This window comes from Trachurus japonicus, chromosome 16, assembly GCF_045865225.1.
Source record: "Trachurus japonicus isolate A0001 chromosome 16, Traja_1.0".
NCBI lineage: Eukaryota > Metazoa > Chordata > Actinopteri > Carangiformes > Carangidae > Trachurus > Trachurus japonicus.
In genome coordinates this window covers 26,307,816-26,333,216 of record NC_140922.1, presented here as the reverse complement: position 1 = coordinate 26,333,216, position 25,401 = coordinate 26,307,816, and the positions used below count along the sequence as shown (strand labels likewise).

Here is a 25,401-nt window from a genome sequence, read left to right as displayed (position 1 = left end):
ATTCATTTTTCTTTTTCTTTTTCTTTTTTAACCAATGGTTTTGCATTTTTAAGTGTTAAAACGATGAAAGAAGAAGCTTCTCTTGATTGTCCACAAGCAGCGTTTAGCACTGCGTGATGCACTATTCCAGACACAACAGTGTACCAAAACAAAGGAGAAAAAAGGGTTAAAAGTCGGGGGGTGGGTGTGGGGGTGCGGGAGGGAGGAGAAGAACATGTCTTATTCCTCTGACTTATTTTACATGCTCCGCAGCATGTGATGAACAGTAAAACTTCTTATGGGTAATAAAGTTTGACAGGTTGTTGAACTGGATATCACAGAGGCGGCAGTACTTGCCACTTCCAGAGCCGTTCACGCCTTTAGTGGCCGTGGGCGGCGCCTCCTCGTTTGGGGACTTGGAGGAAGGCGACAGGTTCTCGTTGGAGTCGGCCTGGTTCTCGGTGGCCCACGTAGGTGAGGGATTGGGGGGCTGGCTGTCTGGCTGGGGCTGGTTCTCCTGCTGCGGCGGAGCTGTGCCTGAACGCTCCTCGGACTTATGCCCCCCATTGACGATAACCATGCCCCGGTTTTTGGGCAGTAAGGGAAGGGGCTCCTTGCCAGGGTGGGGGCAGCCATTAGCAGCAGGCTGCTGGGCCTGGTCTCTGGTTGTTCCCGTCTCTCCTCCTCCACCACCTGCACCTCCTCCTCCTCCTCCCCCATTTACGCTCTGCTCTTGTTCACTGGCCTCTCCCTGCATCACCGGTCCCCCAGTCACATAATCGGTCGGCTTTATCCCAAAATACGGTGATATTTGCTCAGGACCTTTCACCTTCTTTATTGCTCCGGGATAAAGGCAGTGGGGCAGAAACATATTCTTGTTCTCATCTTTTGATGGGATGAGCTGGGGCTCAGCAAAAGGCTTGAGTGCCGGCACAGGCCCCAGGTGAGGGGGGAACATGCCTCCATTCTGCACCATAACCTTCCCATTGCCATTCTTCTCACATTTGCCTGGGCTCTTATCGTAGACATCATCGGGGTTGTTATTGCCTTCACTCTTCACATCTGGGAACATGCCTGGCTCCAGACTGCCAGTCTCATTGTGTTGTTGCTGCTGCTGTGGCTGTTGTTGTTGCTGTTGTTGCTGAGCAGCAGCAGCGGCAGCGGCGGCGGCGGCGGCTGTTGCGGGGCAAAAGTTCTGTTTGTGCGCCAGGTAGTTCTCCACTTTGTTAAAACTTATCTTGCACACTGCACATTCATGATAGTCCAACAGTCTTTTAGGAGAGCTACATGTCTTGTCGGGGACTGGCGAACACTTTTTGCTGAGATCAATGGGGGCGTCCAGCTCCTGCTGCTCCACAGTATTGCATTTAGGAGCCAGAATTGGTTTAGTGACAGTCAGAGAGGCCTCCAGGTGTTTGGGTACCATACCTGGGAAGATGTCACAGCGGGGGTGGAAGCGGTCGGCCAGGCTCTCTACAGCTTCCTGGGATGTACAAGGGTTCATAGGAGGAACTCCGAGGAAGCCCGGCTGACCCATAGGGGGCCTCTGGTGGTCCTGGTCTGGGAGACACATCTCGTACATCTTCCTGCGCTTACGGGTCCTCATGGTTCTCTGCATGGACGGCACCTTGTTGGTGGACATACGTTTCATGGGGGGATCGTGACGAGTGGCGCAGTAGTACTGCTTGTGGACCATGAAGGTCTCGTGACGACTGAAGGTGATGTTACAGGCTTCGCAGGTTGTCTTGTTTGGATCATTGTCACTTTCCACTAAACCTGTACTGGGGCTTTTCCCCTCCATCTGTTTGCCGTTCAGCCGCTCCTCAGCCCCAGTCGGGGTCGAAACCTTCTTCACTTGTCCAGGTAGATCTTTCTCAGGCCCTTTCGCCCCAGCATTGATCATGTCCAAGACATTGGAGTTCAGACAGGCAGACTGCATGAGGTGGCTGTCGGCCTCTGTGGGGTGGCAGCTAGCCAACATGCTAACAGAACTGTGACCACTGTTGGGGCTCACCGCCTCAGGGACCTTATCTGAGAGGGCGGAGAAGTCGGGAGACTTTGCCATGTGCTGCCAGCGACTGTTACAGTAGTGCTTTTTGTGGACCAAATAGTTGTCCAGGTTGCTGAAGGTGATATTGCATTCGAAACAGGTGGCCCCTTTGGGCATAAGAGGACTGTAGATGACAGGGGGGTAGCTGTTCCCTCCATGGCGCAGCCTCCGGTGAACTAGCTCTGACATTTTAGCCAGAATCTCAGAAGCCTGCGGGACTACTGAAATGTCTTGGGAGAAAGCAAACTGAGACAAGAAGGGGCCCATGGGAAATGTAGGCATGTTATGCTGCACGGGGGAGGAGGCCAGCCGGGGGCTGGAGGGCTCAGACTTGATCCTTGTGTAAGAGAAACTGGCTTTACTGCCTGGGTGCGCCTCTCCCTTCTGAACCGACAGCATGGGCTTCTTCTCAGCCTTGTCAGCCTCTCCGTCTGTGCTGGTCTCCTTGTTGAGGGCCCCTTTGGGACTTCCCAGCAGAGCATCCTTCCTGTTGGCCAGCTCAGCGCGGGCCTGCTGCTGCTGCTGCTGGAGGCTTTCCTCAGGCCCCCTGGGGGAATGCTCGCTGCCGTCGCCTTCCCTGTGAAGTTTGCTGCCGTGCCCATGTAAGTCCTGATGCTGTAAGAGTTCCCTGTGGCTCTGGAAGCTGATATGGCAGTGATTGCATCTGAAGGCCGCCTGTGACAGGTGAGACATGATGTGATGCTGGAATGTAATAAGAGAATCTGCCGTGTAGTTACAGATTGTGCATTTCAAGCTGGTGCCAGGAGGGAGGCTCTCTTCCATTTTGACACCTGTGAAGGAGATAAAAGGGAGAAATGCTCAGAATCTCGCCTCCCACTTCTCCTTTAGAGTTAACTGTGGAAACCATCAAACGCTCATGCATTATGCCAAGCTTATTCCCATCCACTAGATTTTTTCTTGCTCAAGGATAAACTGTCAACTATGATAGCTGACAGCAGGATATGTATATTTCTGAAAAGAAACGACAGTCATTTCTCCAAACCTGCATCTTTTTTTCCCCTAAACAACACTAAGACCCTCCTTCTTTAAAAACGGATTGAAAGTAGCCTTCTCAAAGACCTGTAATATTAACAAAACACTTAAATCTGTTGTGTTAAAGCCATGACATTGTCACTCACCACTGTGTGAGGTGCTCAAGTGCATTTCCAGGGCCCTCGCTCCAGAGAAGCTCTTGTTGCACTGTGGGAAGGGACAGATACTCGGGGTCTGGTGGGGTCCGGTGTCGCTGTCCTCCACTACCGTCTCTGGCTCCCTCTGTCGCCCACTGCAATAGTACATCAGATGGGCCTGCAGGTTCCTCTCACTCCGAAACCAGATTCCGCACGCCTTGCAGGGGAAAATGTCCTCTGGAGGGAGACAGAAAGGAACAAAGGGGATGAGATATCTGGATACAAACAGTAATTTCATATTTATGCATAAGTATAAAGATAAAGAGTGTGCACACATGCATACACACATACCCCTCTTCTATACTTCTACAGTTCTGACTCTCAAAGCCTGTGTTAAAAGGCTTTTCCAACCAAATCCTCAGCTGCTGCATATCGCTGTGTTTCTACCACTGGGTTGGTGCCCTTTCTCAAGGGCAAACAAGAACACTGGACCATCTGCTTACAGAAGCCTCCCTGTTGAGCTGAACCCAGATAGCCCTCGCTAAGTAAACAAACACACTATTTGCATGAGGCATGTATTTTGCAATTAACACATTAGTTCAAGCCTCAGTGTGTTTATGTGAACCCAAAACTTGAAGGTCGATGGCTCTTATCTCCAGTGCGGAGACTCATCTGGGTTAATCTACGCCCGGCGGAGACGACGCTCCTTGTTAAGCAGGTGACTGAGTGCAGGCTGTGCACTGGTGTGTGTGTGTGTGTGTGTGTGTGTGTGTGTGAGACAGAAAAAACAACAGCATGCGTGTCTAAACAAAAGCAGGTCTCCATCCAGCTCCTGCATGTGCGCCTGTGCGTGGTGGTGGACACTCACTGTTGACGATGGCAGTGGGCAGGATGGAGGCCATTGCGGCCTGCTGCGGCAGGAGCTGGATGCTGTCCAGCAGCCTGGCTGGGTACATGCCCTCACTCAGAGACATGTGGTTCACTGCCTGCAGACGGGAGTCAAAGTCCACCGCGAACGCCACCAGCTCCTCGCCCTCCATCATGTTCTTGGTGGTGGTGCACCACAGTTGGCCACCTGGACAAAACAGAGATAGAGGAGACATTTAAAGGCTTGCTGCGAGAGAAGAGAAGGTTTCGCTGCATGTACACAGGAGCAACCGTATAGTCTGAAATGTCAGGGCATTATGCAATCAAAGAAGTGGTATTTGTATGTGAGGTGAATGGTGTGCACAACATCTCAAAGACTCAGTATTTCAATAGCGTGTTGCATAACTGTGTGCAGTCGATACAGGATGCTGGGGTAGGGCGGAAAGCGAAAAAATGTATTGTTTCCAAAATGGGAAATATATTTCATGCTACGTACTGAATTGTCCTGGGAATTTTAAAATAATAGGCTTAACCCTTGTTTGTACAAATCTTGGTGGAGCTATGAGAAATGGATCATGGGAGAACCCATTATGTTTTTGCGCAGATCTGGATAATTTACTTTGATTTAGATTTTTTTTTCTCTGAGGTCTCGTTTGTGTCTTTGACAGTGGCCGAAGTGGAGGTCTGGGCTCCACCGAGTGTTCCTCTAGTTTTCTTATTTACTTTTTCAGATTCCTGCCGCGATGCTCGCACAATGAAGGTCAACGGAAAAAATAACATTTAGAGGATTCAAGAGCAACATGCTTTAACAAAATCAGTGTGCAAATTACAATGGATAATTGACAGAGCGTGATTTCAACTGTTTTTTTTATGTGTACACTGAAATCTCTTCACACTGAAGTCTATAGGTTGTACACACTGTTGAAGACACAATTTTTTTAAATGACACTTTTTTTTCTCTACTATTTACAGATTTATTTTTTTATTGCTTTTTATTGTTATGGCAACAGGATATCTCTCTTAGACAAATCCCCTCCTAAAAAAACAACAACAAAAAAAATATGGTCAAACCAAATCTACGAATAAAGGTAAATGTGAAAGTGTGCGTTTGTCATTCGGCAGAACCTTTTTAAGGTAATGTATTTCTTTATACTGTCACTCAAACGCCTTTTGTTGCTACTGATGTTCATATCGAGAAGCAAGGCAAACCTCAGCTGGGGTAAACTGTAGCCTACAGTGCTGTTGTCAGCCAGAACACTGAGACAGGTCCTCCATATTATTAGATTGTTGTGTTTTGGGATTAAGCATTCCTCTGAAATCTTCTGAACATATTCATTAAGTCAGAGAAAGGGGGAGGGGGCAGGAGGAATGAAGGGGGGTAGAGGGAGAGAGTGAAGGTTTTAGCTTAGATAATATTTATCTCAGCACATGACAGGCTTTTCAGCTGCACTTCATTTTCCACTGAAGAGATTAAAGTTTTTAATATGACTATTTACAGAAATCTGGCTGGGGAGATAACAACAAACTATGATACACTCCCGCTAAATGGCAGAATTAGGACATTGTTTCTGAGGAAAGCTGGACAATTAATTAAAGCACGCTGTTAGCTTTCAAAGATGTGCAAACATACCGACGGAGTGTCAGGCTGAGAGGGGACATGTGATTTGAGCCCTGGCTGATGTGGAATAAAGAGAGTCCTTAGGAGAGGTGTGAAGACAGGGGGACGGAGCTCCAAAGCCCCCACACATGTGAATCACTGATTACTCATGTTTACACAAAACCTATGAATCACCAGGTTTAAAACCAGCCTGTAGACGCGGTGAAGGTTCTTCAGTGAAGCTCTGTATGAAAACAATTCACTTTTCTGGGGATTTACTGCGAGTGGAAAAAAAAATAAGGGGTGGAAACAGTGCCACCATGTCTTTACACTTAACCACGGCATGTAAGTATAAATCATTGTTAAGTTTCAACAATGAATTGCCCCATTATTTCAATTCAAAATTGAATATTTCAGATTTCACATCACAGTTTTGATTAAAACCTTTCTAGCCCTTCCTATCTGCCGGTGAAGCACTGAAAATTAGACCGGCACAAACGTGTCAAAGGAGTGAAATGGTATTAAAATATGCTATCTTTCAAAGTCCCACTTGTATGCAGGCTTCCTCCCCACAAATGTGTGTGTGTGTATGTGTGTGCGCCTGCCTGAGAGTGTGCATGTCAGCGCCACTTTAAAGAGCAGTGCCTATCTGTCGGCCAATCTGCTGTGACGAGACACACACTTCAGGCCGCTCCACTTCATCGTTTTGATTCTGTCATACCACACACTGCCTGGAGAGGCCCTTTGAATTTTTATCTCCTAATTAAAATAACAAAACTCCCCTCCACTGTCTGCCCAAGTTACCATCAAGGTAGATACAAACTGCCACTGACAATGGCAGGGAATATATCGCAGTCACAGCCACAAAACTTTCTCTCCCTCTGTATGGATCTCTCAGTTCAGACGCACCCAGCTTACAAAGAGAATTATGAACTAGGCCCCAACACTCGACACACTGATAAAAATCAGTGTTTTTTTTTTTGTTTTTTTGGATCAATCCAAATCAAAGATACTGTATGCTCTCCGCATCTGAAATGGAGCAGATTATGTGGAGTCTGATGAAAATGTTTCACTGCATTCTGACAGCAGAATATGCGCTCAGATTGCATCCCTTCAGCCAAGAATGCTACAGATCCATCTGTTGTGTGTGAGAATGCTGGAAGTGAGTTTTAGGACTGCATGTCCCAGTTTTACTGAGCTACACAAAACACTGAGGCAGCACTCTGCTTATTACAGTCACTCAACCAAGACAGGGTAGTAAGATACATGTGCCCTGGCTGCAGGATTATGGTTTAAACTACACTTAAATTGTCATCAGAATTAGAAGTCATCACTGTTTCTCTCAGATTTAGAGCAGTTTTTTGGGGGGGTATTATATATCTCTATATATGATTTGTTTTTGACTATTCACTGAAATGATGACTGTTTCTCCTTTCAGAGGCTGTAAAACTGAAACAGTCAAATAAATGTGATTAACTCTGTGGCCGCAAACAAATGCAGGAGGCAGGAGCATATGTGTGTGCAAAACACTGCACACAAGCATGTCATTTCCATGCACATATGGAGATGCAGAGCATAGACATAGAAAAAGCAGCTGCACAGAGGCATCAGGTGGGCAGAAGACAAAAACAATATTCCATGAAGGAGCTCTCTCGAAAGATTTGTCACGGCTGTTTCCTTGTGACAGCTCGCTCAACGACAGGTGATTCAAATCACAGAAACACAGGTGAGCCACCTATGACAAAGGCACAATCTGCATGAAGGAGGGAAGGGAGGAAAGGAGGAAGAGGGTCAAGAGTTAGAATGAGAGACCAGAAGCGTTAAGTCGTGAAACTGGGGGAAAGGCAGGGAAAAGTGGAGCTTGTGATTTGCACTTGTTTGCCTGCTAACTGTCTGCAGTGAGCTGCCTTTGTGCAGTGGCCAATGCAGTTGGAATGAAGGCTATTGTCTAAATCCTCCTGCAGAGCACCTGATAAAAGAATAAAGAACTATGACATATTCTAAAAACAATGGAGGAATTAAGGGGAGACAATAGGCCAGCTGCCTCATTAAAACAATCAAAAACGGCATCCTGTACGTAGTCCAGATAATTAAAAACCACTGCTTCCTACAGTCTCTCAATACCATATCCACCGGCTCATTGAGGCCCTGAGACTATGGCTCTGCTGGCTAAATGCCCTCTTCCCTCTCTTCCCTCTCTTCCCTCTCTTCCCTCTCTTCCTTTTGATTAATGGTTTATTTGAACATGCAGTTGAAGATGAACATATGAAGGAATTCATGAAACAAAATTACAATGCAAACCCTTTCCCCCCTATAAGTACTTATAAACTAATCAAACGTCTCAGGATGAATCGCAGGGACTCGGGGCGTGTGTCCCCTCCCCTTTGCCTAAAGCCCTGAGAGATTTCAAAGGGCAGGCATCACAGGGCATTTTTTAATTTTCTCACTTTAAATGACTTTATAAGAAAATGGGTGTGTACAGTATCTGTGTATGTATGGGGGAGGCTGGGAGAATAGAGTATGAGATACTTGAGCAGGAATAATATTTTCTTTTTTTTTTTTTTTGCTCCCTGCAAACCGCTACCACCACCACCATATCTTAATGAAGCCGCAAACAAATCTCTCATGCCTCGTGCAAAAAAAGCTGAGAGACAACAAAGCAGCAGAAATAACAGAAGGGCTCGGATAATTAAACTGGCCTGAAGACAGGTATTCAAATGTTGGTGTGTAAACAGCACAACTCTTTAATAGTTTAGCTGTAAAATGCGTAGTTAAGCACATCAGCACTTGCCTCTCCCATCTGTCCAAACACATTACCGTTGCAGAGGCCATTACAGCACTGGAGTACAGTCCCACTGCACCATAGCCACATATTAGGGGAGGGGTTGAATGGGGCTTCTGGGAAAACTAACACTGGCCTATTGGCAATATCTTGATTGCATCACGGGGTCACGTATTATCAAGCATCACGGTGCACTGTGTGAGATGGGAGAGTTTGAGAGGACATGTTACAAGCTTGACAGCCCTCAGATTCAAATACATGACACCAGTTTCACTGCGTAATTTGATTCCCCCCTCCCCCCTTTGTCAACCCTGATGCTGATGTGGAAACTTCTCTTTTTTTTCTCCTTGGCCCCTTAAAGTTGTCATCTCTGTAGATTGCCTGTGTGCACACACTGCTGGTCTTAATTGTGAAGTGAGGCCAGTGGTGCCTGAAGCCACAGAGAGGGTTGTAATTAAAGACCTCTACTCTTCTTGTCTTCAAATCAGCTCCAACTCCTCCTGGTCAAATGGGAACAAGCACCTACGAATATCAAGTAGCTGCATGTTGTTAACCATGTTCTTTACATTGTTTCTTTCTGTTGTTGTTGTTGTTGTTTTTTTTTAAACAAAGCTTTATCACACAGGAGTAAATTACAACATGACACACAAAACAACTTCCCAGTCAACTTGCCAGGATCTTGTGAAAATATTAATCACAAAACGTGGATGTGGATGAATAATATCTGTATCTGCACCTGACAGCAGACGGTGCTGCGACACACACTAAACAAATCCTCCTCATGAATACTGGTAAATATTTAGACTGTTTCTGGATCATCAGAGTTGAGCACATTAGTATGACTCATGGCTGTCAAAGCTGCCGTCACAATCCCAAGCCGAAGCAAGCAGGCAGCAGAAAGGAAAACGCTGAGTTAGACACAAGCGGGAACATCATTCACAGGGTCAAACAAGCTTACTATTATTGACGGTACACTAAACTAGAATTAGCTGACTCTACTATTATTTCACTAAGGCAGTGACACAGATTGACTCTCTCCCTTCTCTATCTCTCTTTCACTCTCTTCCTCTTCTGCCTCCTCCTTCTCATTGTTCTCTCCCAGGCCACTAGGAGGCACTCTTCTCATGCTCAAGCCGCAGCCGGTGGATGTTTTTTGCTGTGATGATGCAGAGACGTCTCAGACATGGCAGAGCAGCACAGACGCCAGTCTGCCTATACATCCTCGCAGGTAGGTGCTACAGATCTTACTCTCATGAGAAATGCATTTGGATCAAAAGGTATTCTTCTGAGTTCGTTCTGACTCGATCTTTACCTGCAAATGTTGTTTAGTGAGCTTCAAAACGTGGGGCTGAAATGTTGTATGATTTTTTTTTTCCTTTTTAAATCTTATGTTTAATAGTCTTTTGTCTGTTGTTACTGTGTTGCTGTGATGTCAGTGAGCAAGAATGCCGTAATGCTCTTTAACACGTTTTATAATTTATTTCTGGAATTACAGAATTGTTGCAGACAAAACCCACTTTTCCAGGGAAATAAACAGTGTTCAGTTAATATGTGTTTACAGAGCCCTGACTTGCCTTGTCTCGTCTGACACCCCCAAACCCCCAGTTTTCTCTCCTTTTGCACTACAGTGTCCAGACTAATTTTAGCATCAAGTGTTTTTGCAGATATAGCCAGTTCCGAGAGCTCATGGATGGCCTTGAGCGAATGGCACGCGGGTCAGAATCCACAAATTAAAAAGTCCTCCCAGGGGAGCCTCATACACGCCGCTCTCTCTACAGTATACATTCACAGGCAACAAAGACATAAAAGCAGCACAGCACACGGAACAATGTCATTCAACACACATTTACCAATTGTTTGAAGACAAAAAAAAAAGAAAAAAAATGGAGCAGTGACGTGATTCAGCAAATGTTTTACTGAGTAAAAATGAAATGTTTCACTTTGAAATTAAAAGATGTTTCTGTGGTTAGTCTCTGGAGGTTTGTGCAGCTTTTTCATTACAGTGAGAACGACACTGGCAGGGGGATGTTTGCCTGGTAATAGTGTTGTAATAATTTTTGAGGGAGGAAAAAAATAGAAATGTGAATTAGCAGCTATTTCTGCTCTGTTAGAGAGCAATGATGGAGCGTGACGATTTAGATTTCAATTTCAAATTTATTTATTTTCTAATGAAATTTATTAAATCAAAGGAAGAATAATTAACACGCCAAATATCAAGTGTTTTATTATGACTTTTACATAAACCTTTTTTTCCTTCGCATTTTATGATTTAAAGTTTAAACAGACCTTTTTAAAGATGCACAAAAAATACAGAGGACATTTTTTTTTCTTCATTTTTCCAAAACAAATTGAATGTCCTCTCACAAGCAGTCGACTCTCATTCTCCCATCTTACACTTTCTATACTGCAGGTAACACACATGAGCTCTGTGCTGTCAGTCTGAGACAATACCAGCCACACATTCCTGCAGTACAAAGCTGCTCTCCTCATTAGCTGCCACACACAGTCAGCTCCTCCCTGTCCACAGTAAAGTGGAGTAGACTATTAAAGGGAAGCTCTGACTGGCTCCTCTCCTCTCCTCTCCGCTCCGCTCTGCTTTATTCTTTATTTGGACAGGTTTGTCCCATTGAGCACTCTATTAGCTCGCCTTCTCTGCGGGTAGTGCTGCCTGTGTCCTGGTTGTGGCCAGTCGACATGTGTTTACTGTGGCCCCCGCTGTGGCGGCAGGCTGGTTGGGGGCCCGTCCTGACCAAGCCCTGCTAATGGGACCAGAAGACCCCTCGTGACAGGACGCCGCTGTGTTGAGCACTGCAGCAGACCCTACCCCTCCCTCCCTTCCAGCTGCGGCCCCATGGCCCGTGTCCCCCTACCCATCATGCCTCGGCGGGAGCAGGTGAACGGCGGAGGGCCAAACGGCGGCGAGCTCGGTTTTCCTGGGAGAGAGCAGAGCGCCATTGCCACGCGCCTCAGTGGTTCCTCCAACATGGCTCCAGCCCTACGCCACATGGGCTGGCTGGCCAGTCTGAGTGTGTGTTGAAGTGTGTGGGTGTATATGTGTGTGTCTGTCTGTGTGTGTGTGTGTGTGTATGTGGGGGTGTATGGTGGATGCCAGCCCTAATGCAAATGCTTGCCGTTTAAAAAATGGGAGCCTCTCTCCTCCTCTGTCTCTCCTCTTTGGAAAGGTCTATTTTGGCCTTCTGGTGCTGGCAGTTATTTTTTTCCTCTCCAGAAGGACAGAGAGCCAGAGAGATGCACCTGTCATCCACTTTAGAATTCAGCATTATTGATCTGGTCACGAGGGATGGAATTTATGAAGTTATGTGTTTTTCTTCATGAACACTTATTGATTTGTGCCTTAAAACACACGTTTGTCTCATTTGCAAAGTGTCTCTGTGCCTTATTTACGACTATGCTAATTTGGTATTCACAGCACACTAACACACAGAAAGAATACATACACACACACACACAAACACACACACACACACACAAACACACACTCTCTCTCTCTCTGACACACATTAACACACCAGTCACCGATGCAACATCCCAGCATGCCCTCTGTCTCTGCTCCCCTGTAATTCTACATATTGCTTAAAGTATGTGCTAATTAAATTTTCTGTCGGTTTGCAAGAGAAATAAATAATCTGCAGCTAAAAGGCCTAATTGCGTTTGTCACATTGTGTCTCGGTGGCTGGTGCATCGGGAGCACAGCCGCTGCCCTTGCTCATTGCCATTCTGTCGTCCTGGCAAGCCCCCGCGCTGCCCCAGGTATCACCACGCGGCCATCTGGAGCCGACATCTGTCTCTCTATTGATCACAAGGGTTTAGCACTTGATCAAACAGACTGCGACAGGAAATTGCTCTTTTCCCCACAGAAAAGGCCAATCGCCTGCGTGAGGGTAATAGAGTGGAACTGAGATGCAGCACCAGCGCGGTGGGCAGGCGGGCACAGGAACAGCCAGGCAGGCAGCGGCACGCCGGTGTCGGCCGCTGTGGAGGTGGCAGGGATGGCACCGTGTCCACTAACATGTATCCAGGGCCATGTTTCTAACCTTTCTGCTAAATGCAACAGCAGCATTCGTGGTGTTGTAACCGTAGCAGGAATCTTTCTATATTATAATTTATAATCATGCAATTTAGTAGTTTTCCAGTCTGAGCACATCAGTGAGGATCTGTGTGTGTGTGCAGAAGGCGAGACCATCACCTCTGATTAAAAAACTGCAGGATCTGTCTTTTAAGTCACTCAGGTAACTGTCTCAGCCAACAGCTGTTTGAAAGTGTTAGAAAAGCTGGATGCAAGTGAAATATGCTACATGATACGGACACCAGATGGTGGGAAATTAATGTATTTCTTCAAAAAGGGGGGAAAAAATGAAAATACGTCAGTATTAGTACCGGAGTTACATCCTGATATTTGAGAAGGCCTTTCTGTCAGTTGTTCATAATAATAAAAATACACAATACTGGAAATTCTAGCTGTGTACAAATCTTATTATTATTATTATTCTTTTTTTTTTTTTTTTTTAAATAAATGGCTTTAATATGTGGCTGAGGACTGGGTGTGGTGGGGAAGCCCTGACAAGGCTGCAGTAGTTTCCAGCTCCCTGTCAACCCCAGTGGAGTTCAACACACAATTAGAGCCTGAGGTGTACAGCTCATGAATGTGTGTTACAGTATGTAAGCTGAGGCTGTGGTCCACATCCAAAATACTGGTTTTCCTCTTTGCTCGGGCGTGCTTTCAAGGCACTCACTGTAACATCATGTTTAGCAAGTATGGACAATTTGATACTGAAGGTGACATTTATTCAGCATTGTCGAAAATATTTAATTGTTCCTGCAGAGAGCGAGATATGTTTCCCCTTGCCTACAGTGCTGGGATTGTCCTTTGGAATATGATGCAAATTTGGGATGAAGCAACTAATTTCTTCCTCGCACCCCTGTACACCCGGTCCACCCCCTCCTGCAATCCTCCGCCAGCCCCCGCCTCCCCAGACACGAGGATTCTGATTAATCGTGTGACCGCCCCTCGTTTTGCATTTTACACAATCTCACGGCGCCACGGTGAGATGTGTGAGGTGTTGTGCCACTTTTGGCAAGCTGAAAAGATGTAGCCCAAGGAAGAACAAGTCGAAAGTATGAGGGAAAAAAAATATGACCAGGGGACGTGATAAAAAATTATCAGCCAGTGTGTTTTCCTGTTTGGTTTTAATCTACATTTAATTAAATTCTTATCTGCTGTGTGCTTATGGCTGCATCTGAATGGCGAGGCTGCATTCATTATGAATGGTAAAATTGAACTCAGTACATTGTGTGTGGCCCAATAAAGAAACAAGACTCTTATTGCAGTGCATGCACAAGCTCCGACAGACATGCGGAAAAAATAAGTCAATTAAGATCGGTCTTTAAATTACTGCTGTATCAAAACAAGGGGCGGGAGCATGCTCCATAATAGAATCCTGACAGGAGAGAGAGCACAGTTGACTGTTGTTAATATACATCCCATTTGATACAGCCAATTGTATTAGCCTGTTTATGGAATGCACACAGTTGATTCACACTAGATTTACTAGTCTGTCATGATAGTTCATAATCGAGAGTGCTGGGGGGAAAAAAAAAGTTGACTTCTATGAATGTGGAGGTCAAATGAAAAATGGCTGAGCAGTATAATAGGAGTTACTCATAAAGATTCTGCTGGTTTATCTGAATGTTAGAGGTCAACAGCAAAGGTCAATGACAGAATATATGGACAATATGTGGGCCAGAGCAGATACTGAAGAGTTAAATCCAAGGGAGTACAGACAGGGGGAAAAAAAGGAAGATTCAGCTCCAAAATTGTAATGCTATTGACAAAAGACACACAGCTTATAAGGGGCGGGCGGCACTTCATAAGCTAAGAACAATATCCCATAGGCAGCACCCCGGAAAACGTCGAAAAAGACCCTGAGCCGATACTACAAAGTTGGGCCCCGGCAAAATCCCTAAATCTTCCCGTTTGCTTATTCCGAGCAGCGTGGGGGGAGAGGGAAGCTCCCTGCTGCCTGCCCATGTTTACAGAGCCGTTCTCATCTCTAGGCCTTGCTCATCCACGGCACTGACACACGGTGTCGACATGATTAGGGGTCTGTCTTTGCATAGGGCTGCGTGTGTGTGTGTGCGGGGGGTGGAGGATCGGCAGATGAATGACTTTGGTGCAACGGAGAGGGATCACAGCAGATAATCGCTCCCGACTGCTGCGCCGGAGCTCTCAGATCTGGTCTTTAAAATAATGTTCGGAGTCAAGTCTCTCCAAAGCGTTTTTTTTTTCTTTTTTTTTTCTCGCAGGTTATCTTCCGCATTTTATGTTTGCTGTTTAAATCTTAACAGGACACAAGCAGCAAGAGAGAGCAAATATGTCTGGAGTTGGAGGAAGCGGAGTGGAAATGTTATTGCGAGGGGTTAAGATTAGCTGGAGCAGGGGCTGAGGAGATGAAACTCCCCTCTACTCGAATGGCTTTCATTCCTCGAGAAAAAAAACTTGGGATGTTGAATTTAACCTTGGGAGGCCGGATCCCTGTAAGAAGTATGGAGGGGGATAATGAATCTGACCTCTCGCTAAAACTGACATTATTCAAAGGCTCAAACACAAGACAAACACCAAATCTACTTAAGTACATTTAAATACAGACCACCACTCGCACACAGACAGTGTGAATACAGTACGACATAAATTCCAATATCATAAATACTGCTATCACACAAACAGAGGAGCCATAAAGTACGGCTGCCTGTGTCTGGGACTATAAACCTCTGGCGTTGCTCATAGGGAATAAACACACATGCACAATTTACTGCACTAGATCCCCCCTTTGTTTATCTTTTAAATAAGCACACTTTATCACTCTCCTGCATAAGCAAATTGCATGCAATGTGTGTTGTTTTAACATTTGATATGCTGTCCAGAAGATTCATTTCTCCCTACGAATTCAATTGTCTTTGCAATATCCTGCTGCCATAGGCATCAGGCCCCATCACCTGTTCGTTATCACTGGCCGTCCTGTTTGGGAGCTCTTGAAATGGTGCCATGGCATTGACTCTCAGTTAACAGCAGGTCTCTGAACTTCTCACGGTTGATGGCGGAGGCTGGAAAATTACGCTAACAACTAATTAACATCATAAAGAGCGTTTAAATGGACGGACGACACCTGCAACCTTCATTTGCACACGCTAACGCAGAATTACCTGTGTTTTTATTTTTGCAGATAACACATGCATTTTTTAACACCTTTTAGAATATTCATTTCCGTGGCTGGCTTTTGAATTGGCACCACTGTCCTTTTTACTATGTACTGTAAAAAAAAAAAGAAAAAAAAGAAAAAAAAGAAAAATGAAGCCACCAGGCCAAAATAATAATTGTCAACACAGAGTGCTGGCAGAATTCCTGAAGCCTTTTTTTTTTTTCTTTAGTTTGTATGCACCTTATAAAAAAAGTGCACTGCCATATTCTGTGCCTGAAATAACACAACCCCAATTCTAATTGCTATTTGAATGTAAAATATTTCCAGGCTGCAGACATGGACCTCCAGTTACTGGTCCGAATAACAAAGTGCTGCCTGTCAGTCTGAGACACTTTGCTGGCTGGCTGAACTAAGCTGGTTTAGACTGACATGTCTTCAACAGTGGCAGCCTCAGCTTCCTCTCTGGCAGGGCTGCTGCATGGAGTCCTCTCTCACTCCAGCCCCCCCTCCCTCACTCCCTCCCTCCCACCAACCCACTCCCACACCCCACCCACCCAGCCTCAGAGACTTTCACTGGAGATGACCACAATACAGTCAAGTATCCGTGTTCACGCCGCTCTCTCTCTCTCCCTCTCCCTCCCTGTGTCTTTTCCTTTAAAGGTCTGAAACAGCGGCTAACTTCCACAGGACGGTAATGCACTCACACCTCATTACAGAGCCACATTATGGACTACAGCAGTAATACGGCTTTAATCTTCTCCAAATCGTTATAAATGTCAAGCTGGGGCCAGGGACTTCCCAGTCTACTGCACCAATGGCTTAGTCTGCTATCCCCTCTTTTCCGTATTAGCTATAGCCAGAGAATTACATTCACTGCCAGATCCCCTGGAACTTTCAACCCCTTTGTTCCAACATTCAATGCACCATTAACATACCCTTTGAAATTGTCTCTCTCCCCCCTCCCCAAAAAAGCCCCAAACAGCTAAATATGAAAACAGTTGATACCCCTACCCTGCCACATACACCGCCCGTACCTCCCCCTTCTTTTCCTTAGCCTCTCCTAATGAGACGCAACATCCCTGTCTCTCCACTGAAGGATCCAGACTTTCTGTGTGATAGAGAGACTGCGGCTGTTTATTAATAATGAATTTGGATGTTTGCGTGTGGAATGTTATCAGCGCGCACACAATCCCACCAATAGTTTGCCCTGATGGGGTAGCTGGGTTCCTCATTAGCAGAACATATTTAATCCAGAAGTTTCTTATCAAATGTCACACCTGCATCTCTAAATGGCATTTTCACATTCATTCGCCTGTATTTGGGAGATGAGGCTCCAAGGTGCTTTGCAGAGATTAAGAAGGAGAGAGAGTGCAAGCTTATTTTATCATTTAGCGGGTCTGGAAGGAATCCAAGGAGTTTTTGTCTTGTTGTTGTAATTAGAAAGCCTTTTAAGTGATAACGCCTGCATAGGAATATGAATATGTAGCGATCAGACCAGCCCCCCCCTCCCTCCACATACCCCCCCCCACCCCATCTCTCTCTTTCTCTCTTCTCTCTCTCTCAGCTTTTTTAAATTGTTGAATGCTGAGTTTTTGTTCTATGTACAGCAAGGATTAACTCGGGAGCTTCAAAAGTTTAATGAAAGACTTGAAAGTACACACGTTTTCTCATTTCTCACTGTGACTATTTTTCTTTTTCCTGTGCGAGAGCAGACATGACATGAGTAGAATTTTTTGTTTTTATACCTGAGGCGTAAAGGATGGACTTCACTTTCCTCCAGGAAACATTTTAAGCAGCTGGACTTCATGCATTTTGTGACACCCATCCAGAATAAAAAAAGGACTGTTTAATACAAATACACCCTACTCTACTCTTCTATTGTGTGTCATGAAAAGAAATAATGTTAGGTACTTTTCAACCTGCACTGAGCTCGGGAATCTGTTTAAAATCAGTGGAGAACTGAGCCTTTCCTTCAAAAAAAAAAAGAAAAGGAAATATAAAAACCTTCAAATATTTAACATTTCCCGTTACAATGCTCCTCTTCAGGTGCAGAGAATGGGGCATGTATGCAGTCTCCCTCTCAGTAGTGGCATTTAGTCCTCGTGTATATCCAGAAAAGCTGCTGCTAACCATCGGCCCAGAGATAAGTGCAAAACTGAGAAGTATTGATCCAGTAATAGTGGTTCACGCTTTGACTCTGACACCTTAACCCTGCAGACATAATGTCATAGCCTCTTATCCTTTCCTCTTAACACAACCTGCCTATCTCCCACAAGCTGTCACCTCTAGTAATACGCTTCTCAAAAGCTCCCTTAAATCACTGAAATCATTGCACTTTCAGACATTATTTATTTTCCCACCTCTTAAAAGTGAAGCATGATTTACAGTTTGGTAAAAGGTTGCACCTCCACCCTCCCCACCGTCCACACCACCACCACCACCACCATCCTCCATTTCCCACTAGACTTACCAGGGCTTTCTGTCAAGGTAATTCCATTTATACCATTGTAAGCGCTGTTACGTAGCAATTACTATGTTAGGTCTGTGTAATTGTGTTGGCTTACAGCGCATGACAAATACAGTCGAGCTAGACTCGGCATAGTGATCCCAGATGTATGCTGGTTTAGACGTTTTCATTAATTGAAAGCGTCACTGTGTAACAGTGCGGTATTACACTCTGGCAGGTATGAATGAAGTCTAATACAGCTTAATTACTCTACAGCTAAATATGTATTGTGGGAAAGCCTTATGAGGGGCTTTTTATCTGTTGCAAATCACAAGTTTAAACCACTGGAGGGTGGGAGTGATAATTAGTCTGGATTTAAGCATCCAGAATCCTAATAGAAAAATGCCTCAATGAATGCAAACATCTCTCTCACACACACACAAGCACAAAAGACTGTAAATGATCAGACGTTTTGCCCAAACTTTTTTGATCGATGTGTTTCAAAAGGCTGCCACAAGAGCGGCTAGGCCACTGCTGAAGGATGCCAAACGTTGACATTATATGCAAATTTTGTTTATTATCTTGCAGGCAGCACAGATCCTGCCTTGGTTGGGGCTGGTGCAGCCCACAGCAAACTTCCAAGCAAGGTTTATGCACAAGGGTTTCTAATTAGCTCTCTGAGGGCCGCAGTTAGTGCAGCACTTTTCACAACAGCCGTTGGGAAGTTGAACACTAACTTGGAGGGCTCCATATGTTGCCCAGGAGGCCTGAGAGACAGACTGATCCTGTGAGTTTCACATTAGGAGACACTATGTTCACTCCGGAGAGCAGCTTTTCATTCTTCTGTGGGGAGGGAAAAAGGAGGCAAACCAATGAATGGTCATTAGTTATATATCTCTGGGCTGCCTTGGTTTAAAATATAGCTTTTTAAATATGAGGCCCTTGATGCATAAGAAATCAATTCAAACCAAGATAATGAGGCAACTATAAATACAGTACGATGCATGGAAATGTGAATTTCAGTGTTGTACCTAGCAGCCTTAAATCTTCAACAACAGATTAACTACTTGAAAATATTTCTACACAAGTGAATCTGTTTACACATGAGCTGCTGGTCTGGATAGGAAGGATAAGAACAAAGGATGGGGTTCAAGTCCGTCACATGCCACATGTGTCATCAGGTGTAGGCAATGAAACAATTTACTTCTTTTTAGGCAAAGACTGAAGTTTCTGACTATTTAGATATTTAACCGAGACCACAGCACGCAACGCAACCATGCTTCAGTTGCTATCGTGTTTCAAGATTGGATAATGAGGTGAACATTTTACAGATATGTTAAATGGCAACGTTCCACGACCTGTCAGATATGTTTATTCATTATGCTGAATCTTTGCAGTATTTGCTGTTGAAAGTGTACATGACCGTGATTTCTAGGAGACGGCTGCTGGCAAATTTGCATCATATGCTGAAGCTGCCAGTGCACTGAAAAGTCACTGAGGCCAGCCAACAGGAAGTGATGACCTCTTCTCAAACAAAGAATACCAAATTATGTTTAATTTGAGATGCCTCAGGAACTCGGGCTTTTATGCTCCAACCTCACTCTGAATAGCAACATAGTTCTGGTCCATCTCTGTCCATTTAAACGTGCAGCAACCTGAGCTAGATATCAGCAATATCCATGTAGAGTCGGTGTCTCCCTCGCAGGCCTCAGCAACCCTCATCTCCAGGTACTCTCTGAGCCTCTATTACAAAGCTCTGATGATCTTCTATCTCCTTTAAAAGCTGATTTTCAGTGAAGAAAAAAAAAAACCCCAGCTTCGCCCTCCCTCCCTCTCTGCTCTTTCTTTTCTGAATTGCCATCTCAGTTTTCCTCCCTTCACTCTCAATCAGCGCATGTTCTGCTTTTGACCCCGGTGGCGCAAAAGAAGACGATGTGCCTCATTAAATGAGGCATCACACTGGCTTTCTCAACTTATTGTCTCTTGCACCTTATCCAGCCCTTCATCTTAAACTTGGAATAAATTAGAACGATAACGATCGAGTGTGTGCCATTAGTCACAAATGAAGTGGTTAACGCGGGAAAAAAGGGGGGAAGATAAGGCTGAGATCTGATGCCGATTCATAAAAGGGAAGGCAGATTGTTGTAAAATGGCAGATAGGCTGTGCAAATTGGGTGCCGACATCACGAGGCAATGTTATTACCAAATTAGCTTTTTCCTTCCCACCCTTCCTGATCACAACCCCTAGAGGAATGGCAGAGACAGTATTGTGTGACACTTGCAGACATTATTCTTTATACAAATACTTCAAATTATACAGGAAGCACTGATGCTGCCTTTACCTCTAAGATGTATTTGCTTTTAATTCATACATTCGATTGTGACGTTTTAAACAATTTCTCTATTGAGACTCAAGGCATTATGGGCCAAATGGCAGCCCTGAGTAAATAGAAAATGGAAGGGGATGGGGTCTAGATAAGAGAATACAGTGTTTGTTCAAGTTGAGTCTGCTGCTACTGTTGGCTAAGGAATGTCTTTTGTTCTCAGGTGAAGCTTGGTCTCTATATAATGTTTAGTCATGGCCTTACAGCTTAATACTTCTAATATTGGGTGGAATAATTTGTATCAAAAAGAGATTTTCAGAGGAGAATCTTTTCGTTAAACTTGGAAAAGAGAATGAGGACAATGGCCCAATTCAGCGCAGAGGACAATTATCTTGTAAAAAAAAAAGCAAACGGAGTGACACATCGCAGGCCGAGGTAGCATCACTTCTTTCTGAAGAAGACAAACTGGTGGATTGAAGGTCTCTTGAATCCGGGCTGTCGCTGGGGGTAGGGGAGCTCTTGTAATTTGCAGAACTGAATCCATGGAGCGGGCATAAGGGAATAAGTTGGAAAGGGAAGAAGACAGAGAACAAACCTGGCAGGCATGTTGAGGCCATGCCAGTCCTGCCTGCGCCACGCGGTGTGGCAGGGGGGCAGTGCCAGGAAATGTGGCAAGAGGAGGAAAGATCAAACAACAAGGGCTGCAGATCTCCACCAATCTGCTCTGTATTAATGTCAGAGCCAAGGAGCAGCTGAACCAGACGTGATCCACAATGTGTGACAGCGATGCGCGCGCGTGTGTGTGTGTATGTGTGTGCCTATATGACCATTCGCTGCAAACTGGACCAAATTCATAATGGCCTGGTGGCACGAGAGACAACTCAAATCTGTCATAGGGTGTGAAACATTTTTCCAACTTGTCTACAGAAACTTGAGGACAGCGAACGCGAGTTTGCATTTTGAACTACTTCGCTGATCAAATTCGTGCTTTCATTCGGAGGTGTTTTACCCGTGTCTCTGGATGTCAGACACACAGTAGCCCATGATGGAGTGCTGGGAACCTGGTGCCTGTATCGACACGCCTCTCAGCTCCAGTGGGCTGCACACCCAGGCCTGCATCCTGCTCCAAAAACTTGTTCTGTATAGCCGCAATAAAGCAAGCAGACGGCAAATGAGCTCCACGCTGCCATCGCTCCCTCCCGGACAGATGGCAAAATTAGACAATATGCTTTCCAAAATTACACTGAAATCACATGGCCACGTGTCTGACTGCCTTGCCTGTCTGTCTGTCCATCCCACCGCCTGCCTGTCCTGCACGCACGGTATACCCCAGCCATCTTTGCTGGGGTGTGGCGTCTGGGCAGGGGCAGCGCTGCGTTGTTTTGGGGATGATGAGAAAGACGACGCCAGCCTCATTGCCGCTGATTGATATCTGAACGCTGCGATGGGATGTAGGGCCAGCAGGAGCATCGGTGGATGTGGGGAAGAGAATGGGGGTGTTGGTGGTGATGGGTGGGTGGGTTGGTGGGGGGTGTAACTGGGGAATGAGCCTGTTCTATGACAATGCATGATGAACAGCCTGCTATTTGGAGTGCATCTGCAGGAGCCAGTTTGTAGCGCTGGGTCCTTGGAGAGATGTGGGAGGAGAGCAAATGTTTGAGGAGCGGACTCTGCAACTGCTGAATCTCCCAGAGCTCCGTGTATTTTGGGAGTGACACAGAGCATCTTATGACAATATTAGCCTCTATCCCTCCTTGTCTTTTTGAATAGAATCTCGAACTGGAGACTGATAATGGTATCTCTGACTGATAGGGGAGTCTCTGTTGTGAACTGGGAAAGGTCCGCTGTTTTCAGGGAATCTCTGTTAAAAATCTTGTCTGAGGGAAATTACGTTATTCCTCTGCTATACGCAGTGTGAGATAGAATTGCAGAAGTTGGCAGCTTGACTATCTTGTCATGTAAATAATTCAACAGAATGGCCTTCCCCGTGCCCCTTCAAAAAAAAAAAAAAAGAAGAAGAAAAGAAAACACACAAAAAAACACCCACCCCTGTCATTGTTACTGTACAAACATAGCACTAACAGTGTCCTCGTTTGGAAGAATAGCAACTAAATATAGACATGTGCTGGAAAAACAGAACCAATCTGACCTAAAAATGAGAAATCTAATGATGCAAACGCACTTCAAAGCTTTAAATACATTTTAAACTCACCTCAAGCTCAACTGCAATGATTAAAGTATCAATTTGAAAGTGGAAAAAAAAAATCCTCTAATTAACTAAATAAACATAAACACAGCCATTACTGGGATGAAAGTGGAGCTGCAGATGGCAGGATAGCCCGATTCTGGACTGACTCATCAGTATAGCAGCCAGACAAAGTGAGTAAAAATTAGGAAGTTACACCGCGGCTGAAAGAGTTGGGACTTTTTTTGAAGAGACTAATGCTATATATATATTCAGGAGAATGATCACAACCACAGGCTGCTCATCGCCAGCTTTGATTGGCCTCCCGGTCTGTCGCTTGGGAGAAACCTCAGTCCCTTCGGTGACGGCTCTGTCTCCGTCTTTGTGCCCTGTTCAAGCAATTACGCCCTGCTACATGTTTTCATATGGGAATGGATGAGAGAGGGGAGGGGTGGCAGCGGAGGAACGGGGTGTCATGTGAAAAAGTCATTTTGGCGCTGCACTCTTCAGTTCCGGTCATGCTCTGTACCGACGCAAATTAAAACCTCCCCAGTAGCCTATGTAAATATGCTGCCTACTGCGCTGCGCTTTAATGAGCCATGATATGAAAGACATCTAAAACCAATGGAAAATAACTGGCCACTTAAAGGTGGGGTGCGTCTGACAGGTGACAGGTAGAGCTAGGTTTAAGACAGGGTTGGGTGGAGGTGGTGGTGGTGGTGGTTTGTGGTATAGTGTGTGTGTGCGGGGGGGGAGTGGGGGGATAGGTTGGTGGGTGTTGGGGTTTGCAGGATGATGGGGGCAGACCAGCTCTGGCATTCAGGAATAATCTGGAGCTGTGCGCTGCAAGCCAGGGGAGAGTAACCAGGTTTTTAGCCTCAGGCATTTCAAAGAATTGTGGGTGGCGGCAGTGGAGAGGGAGAAGGGGGAGCAGGTGGGGACTGTGTGTGTGTGTGTGTGTGTGTGTGTGTGTGTTTGTGTGCTTTGGTACCTGGTGTGTGCTCATTTTTAAGGGGGTGGGATGTTGTTAGGTGAGAAGTGAAAGGAGACAGTTACTATGTCTCCTGCCTTGAGACACAGCTCATTGTCACCAACTTAAAAAATGTACATAATTTCCCCTCTGAGCAGACACACACATGCACACGCATCACACACACACACATACACACAGCCCTCAATCCTCTAATAACCTGTCTTCTAAAAACCTTACAAGGATTACCTATCTGGAAATCTGCTTTGTATGCAGAATGTGATGGCGGAATGGAAATGAGCAACTGTTCAAGATGGCGCCTACCAAAAAAAAAAAAAAAAAAAGGGAACCACATCTGCACAAACCGATTAATCCGAAACATTCAGAGGAATCTCAAGTCATTTACAATATCACAGAATCCATAATCAAGATTCACTGCCAGAGCCTGAGTCTGCAGCACAGAGTCAATGCCCAGTTCAATGAGGGCTGATGGAATGTATAATTTCATGACAGATGCACGCATTCACAGGGGAACACAGGGTCATTTTAACATTCACAGGCAAAAAAAATACAACAACTTACCCTAGAAAAGGAAATGCACACCCAATTATTAACGGGCGAAAGGAGGCAACAGCAAATGAAATATGTAAAATGTTTGTTCACTGATAGCAGGGTATTCATAAAATGCAAATTTATGATTACATACAAATGTGTATTGCTATTAATAGGGAAAATATCAATGTAGCTGTTTGAGAAACACAGCTTCCTATGGATATAAATATGCGTCTCTAATTGGACAAATCCCTGTGTATGTCTAACATTAATTAGGATGATCATGTTTATCGTAAAGATTATGAGCTTATTTGTTCTAACAGGTGACTCACTGTGAAGACACATTAGAAACAAACCGCCGTGGTCTTGGACACAGTGGGAGGAGACAGATTTCATGTGTGGCAACTTGAACGCAATGCATTGCAAATGTGGAAATGGGGCAAACAGATATGTAGATTTAAAAAAAAAAAATCTGTGGCATGGTTTGTTGGTTTGAACCTTGCCAAGCCATGCTAAATCCAGTCTTTAAAGCCACGCAGTGAGCTTTAAAGGTAGGAGCCGGCTGATAGTCTGGTGAGATCCATTGTTGTTTAGCCATCTGACAGTCTAACTCATGAGGAAGGGGGAAACAGAGGAACAAGCCAGTGGGGTGCCTTATGAATTTAGACTAAGTTGAGATTCAACATTTGGGCCAAAACACACTCTCTCCTGTGAACTGTCAACAAATGCAAACCAAACCCACCAAGAAGCGTAGTGGTGAAAAAAGCATTTTTGCCAGTGGCTCTTTATAATCTTGTCATGTGGTTTTTACATGGGGGCCACTTTGACAACACATGCCAGCATCGCTTATCTGAGGTTAATGAAAGTAACAATGTGCAGGGAAATGAGTGATATTAACATTGTTAGAATACAGTATAGCATGAGTGACATACCAAAATTACATGTTCTGATTTATATATATATTTTTTTTATGTTCACAATTGGAAGATGGACTTTAAACCTGAAAGTGGGCTGACACCATAGGGAATAATAACACCACTCTGCCTTTCCTTTAAACTCTTTTAACTAGGCCTAATTGTTTTGCTTTCAGGGCCTGGGGATTCTGCTCTTGACTGTGGGCTAGAAGCCCGTCAACAAACAGCAGAATAAGTCAGCAACTAGCTGGTGAACATAGCAGAGCGGCTAGGAAGCCTCAGATCCACATCATGGAGCCAAAAAGAAAGTGTGGTGAAGATGCTGAAACATCTTTCCTACTTCCGCCCCCGACCCTGACTGCAGGAGGGCTTTACAAGGAGCCATCTC

At 45.0% G+C, this 25,401-nt stretch overlaps 1 protein-coding gene across 2 annotated transcripts in view; it reads right to left on the bottom strand.

Annotated features, from left to right (window-relative positions):
- Positions 1 to 5: 5 nt before the first annotated feature.
- Positions 6 to 25,401, bottom strand: part of zfpm2a (zinc finger protein, FOG family member 2a) — a 117,381-nt gene continuing 91,985 nt past the window's right edge. For both annotated transcript variants that reach the window (XM_085802857.1, XM_085802858.1), the window contains exons 6-8: positions 4,028 to 4,234; positions 3,169 to 3,396; positions 6 to 2,820 (exon numbers count right to left, since the gene is read on the bottom strand). In XM_085802857.1, the coding sequence (XP_085658983.1) occupies positions 233 to 2,820; positions 3,169 to 3,396; positions 4,028 to 4,234 (3,023 nt within the window). In that variant the 3' untranslated portion in view covers positions 6 to 232. The remainder of the gene's footprint in view (positions 2,821 to 3,168; positions 3,397 to 4,027; positions 4,235 to 25,401) is intronic.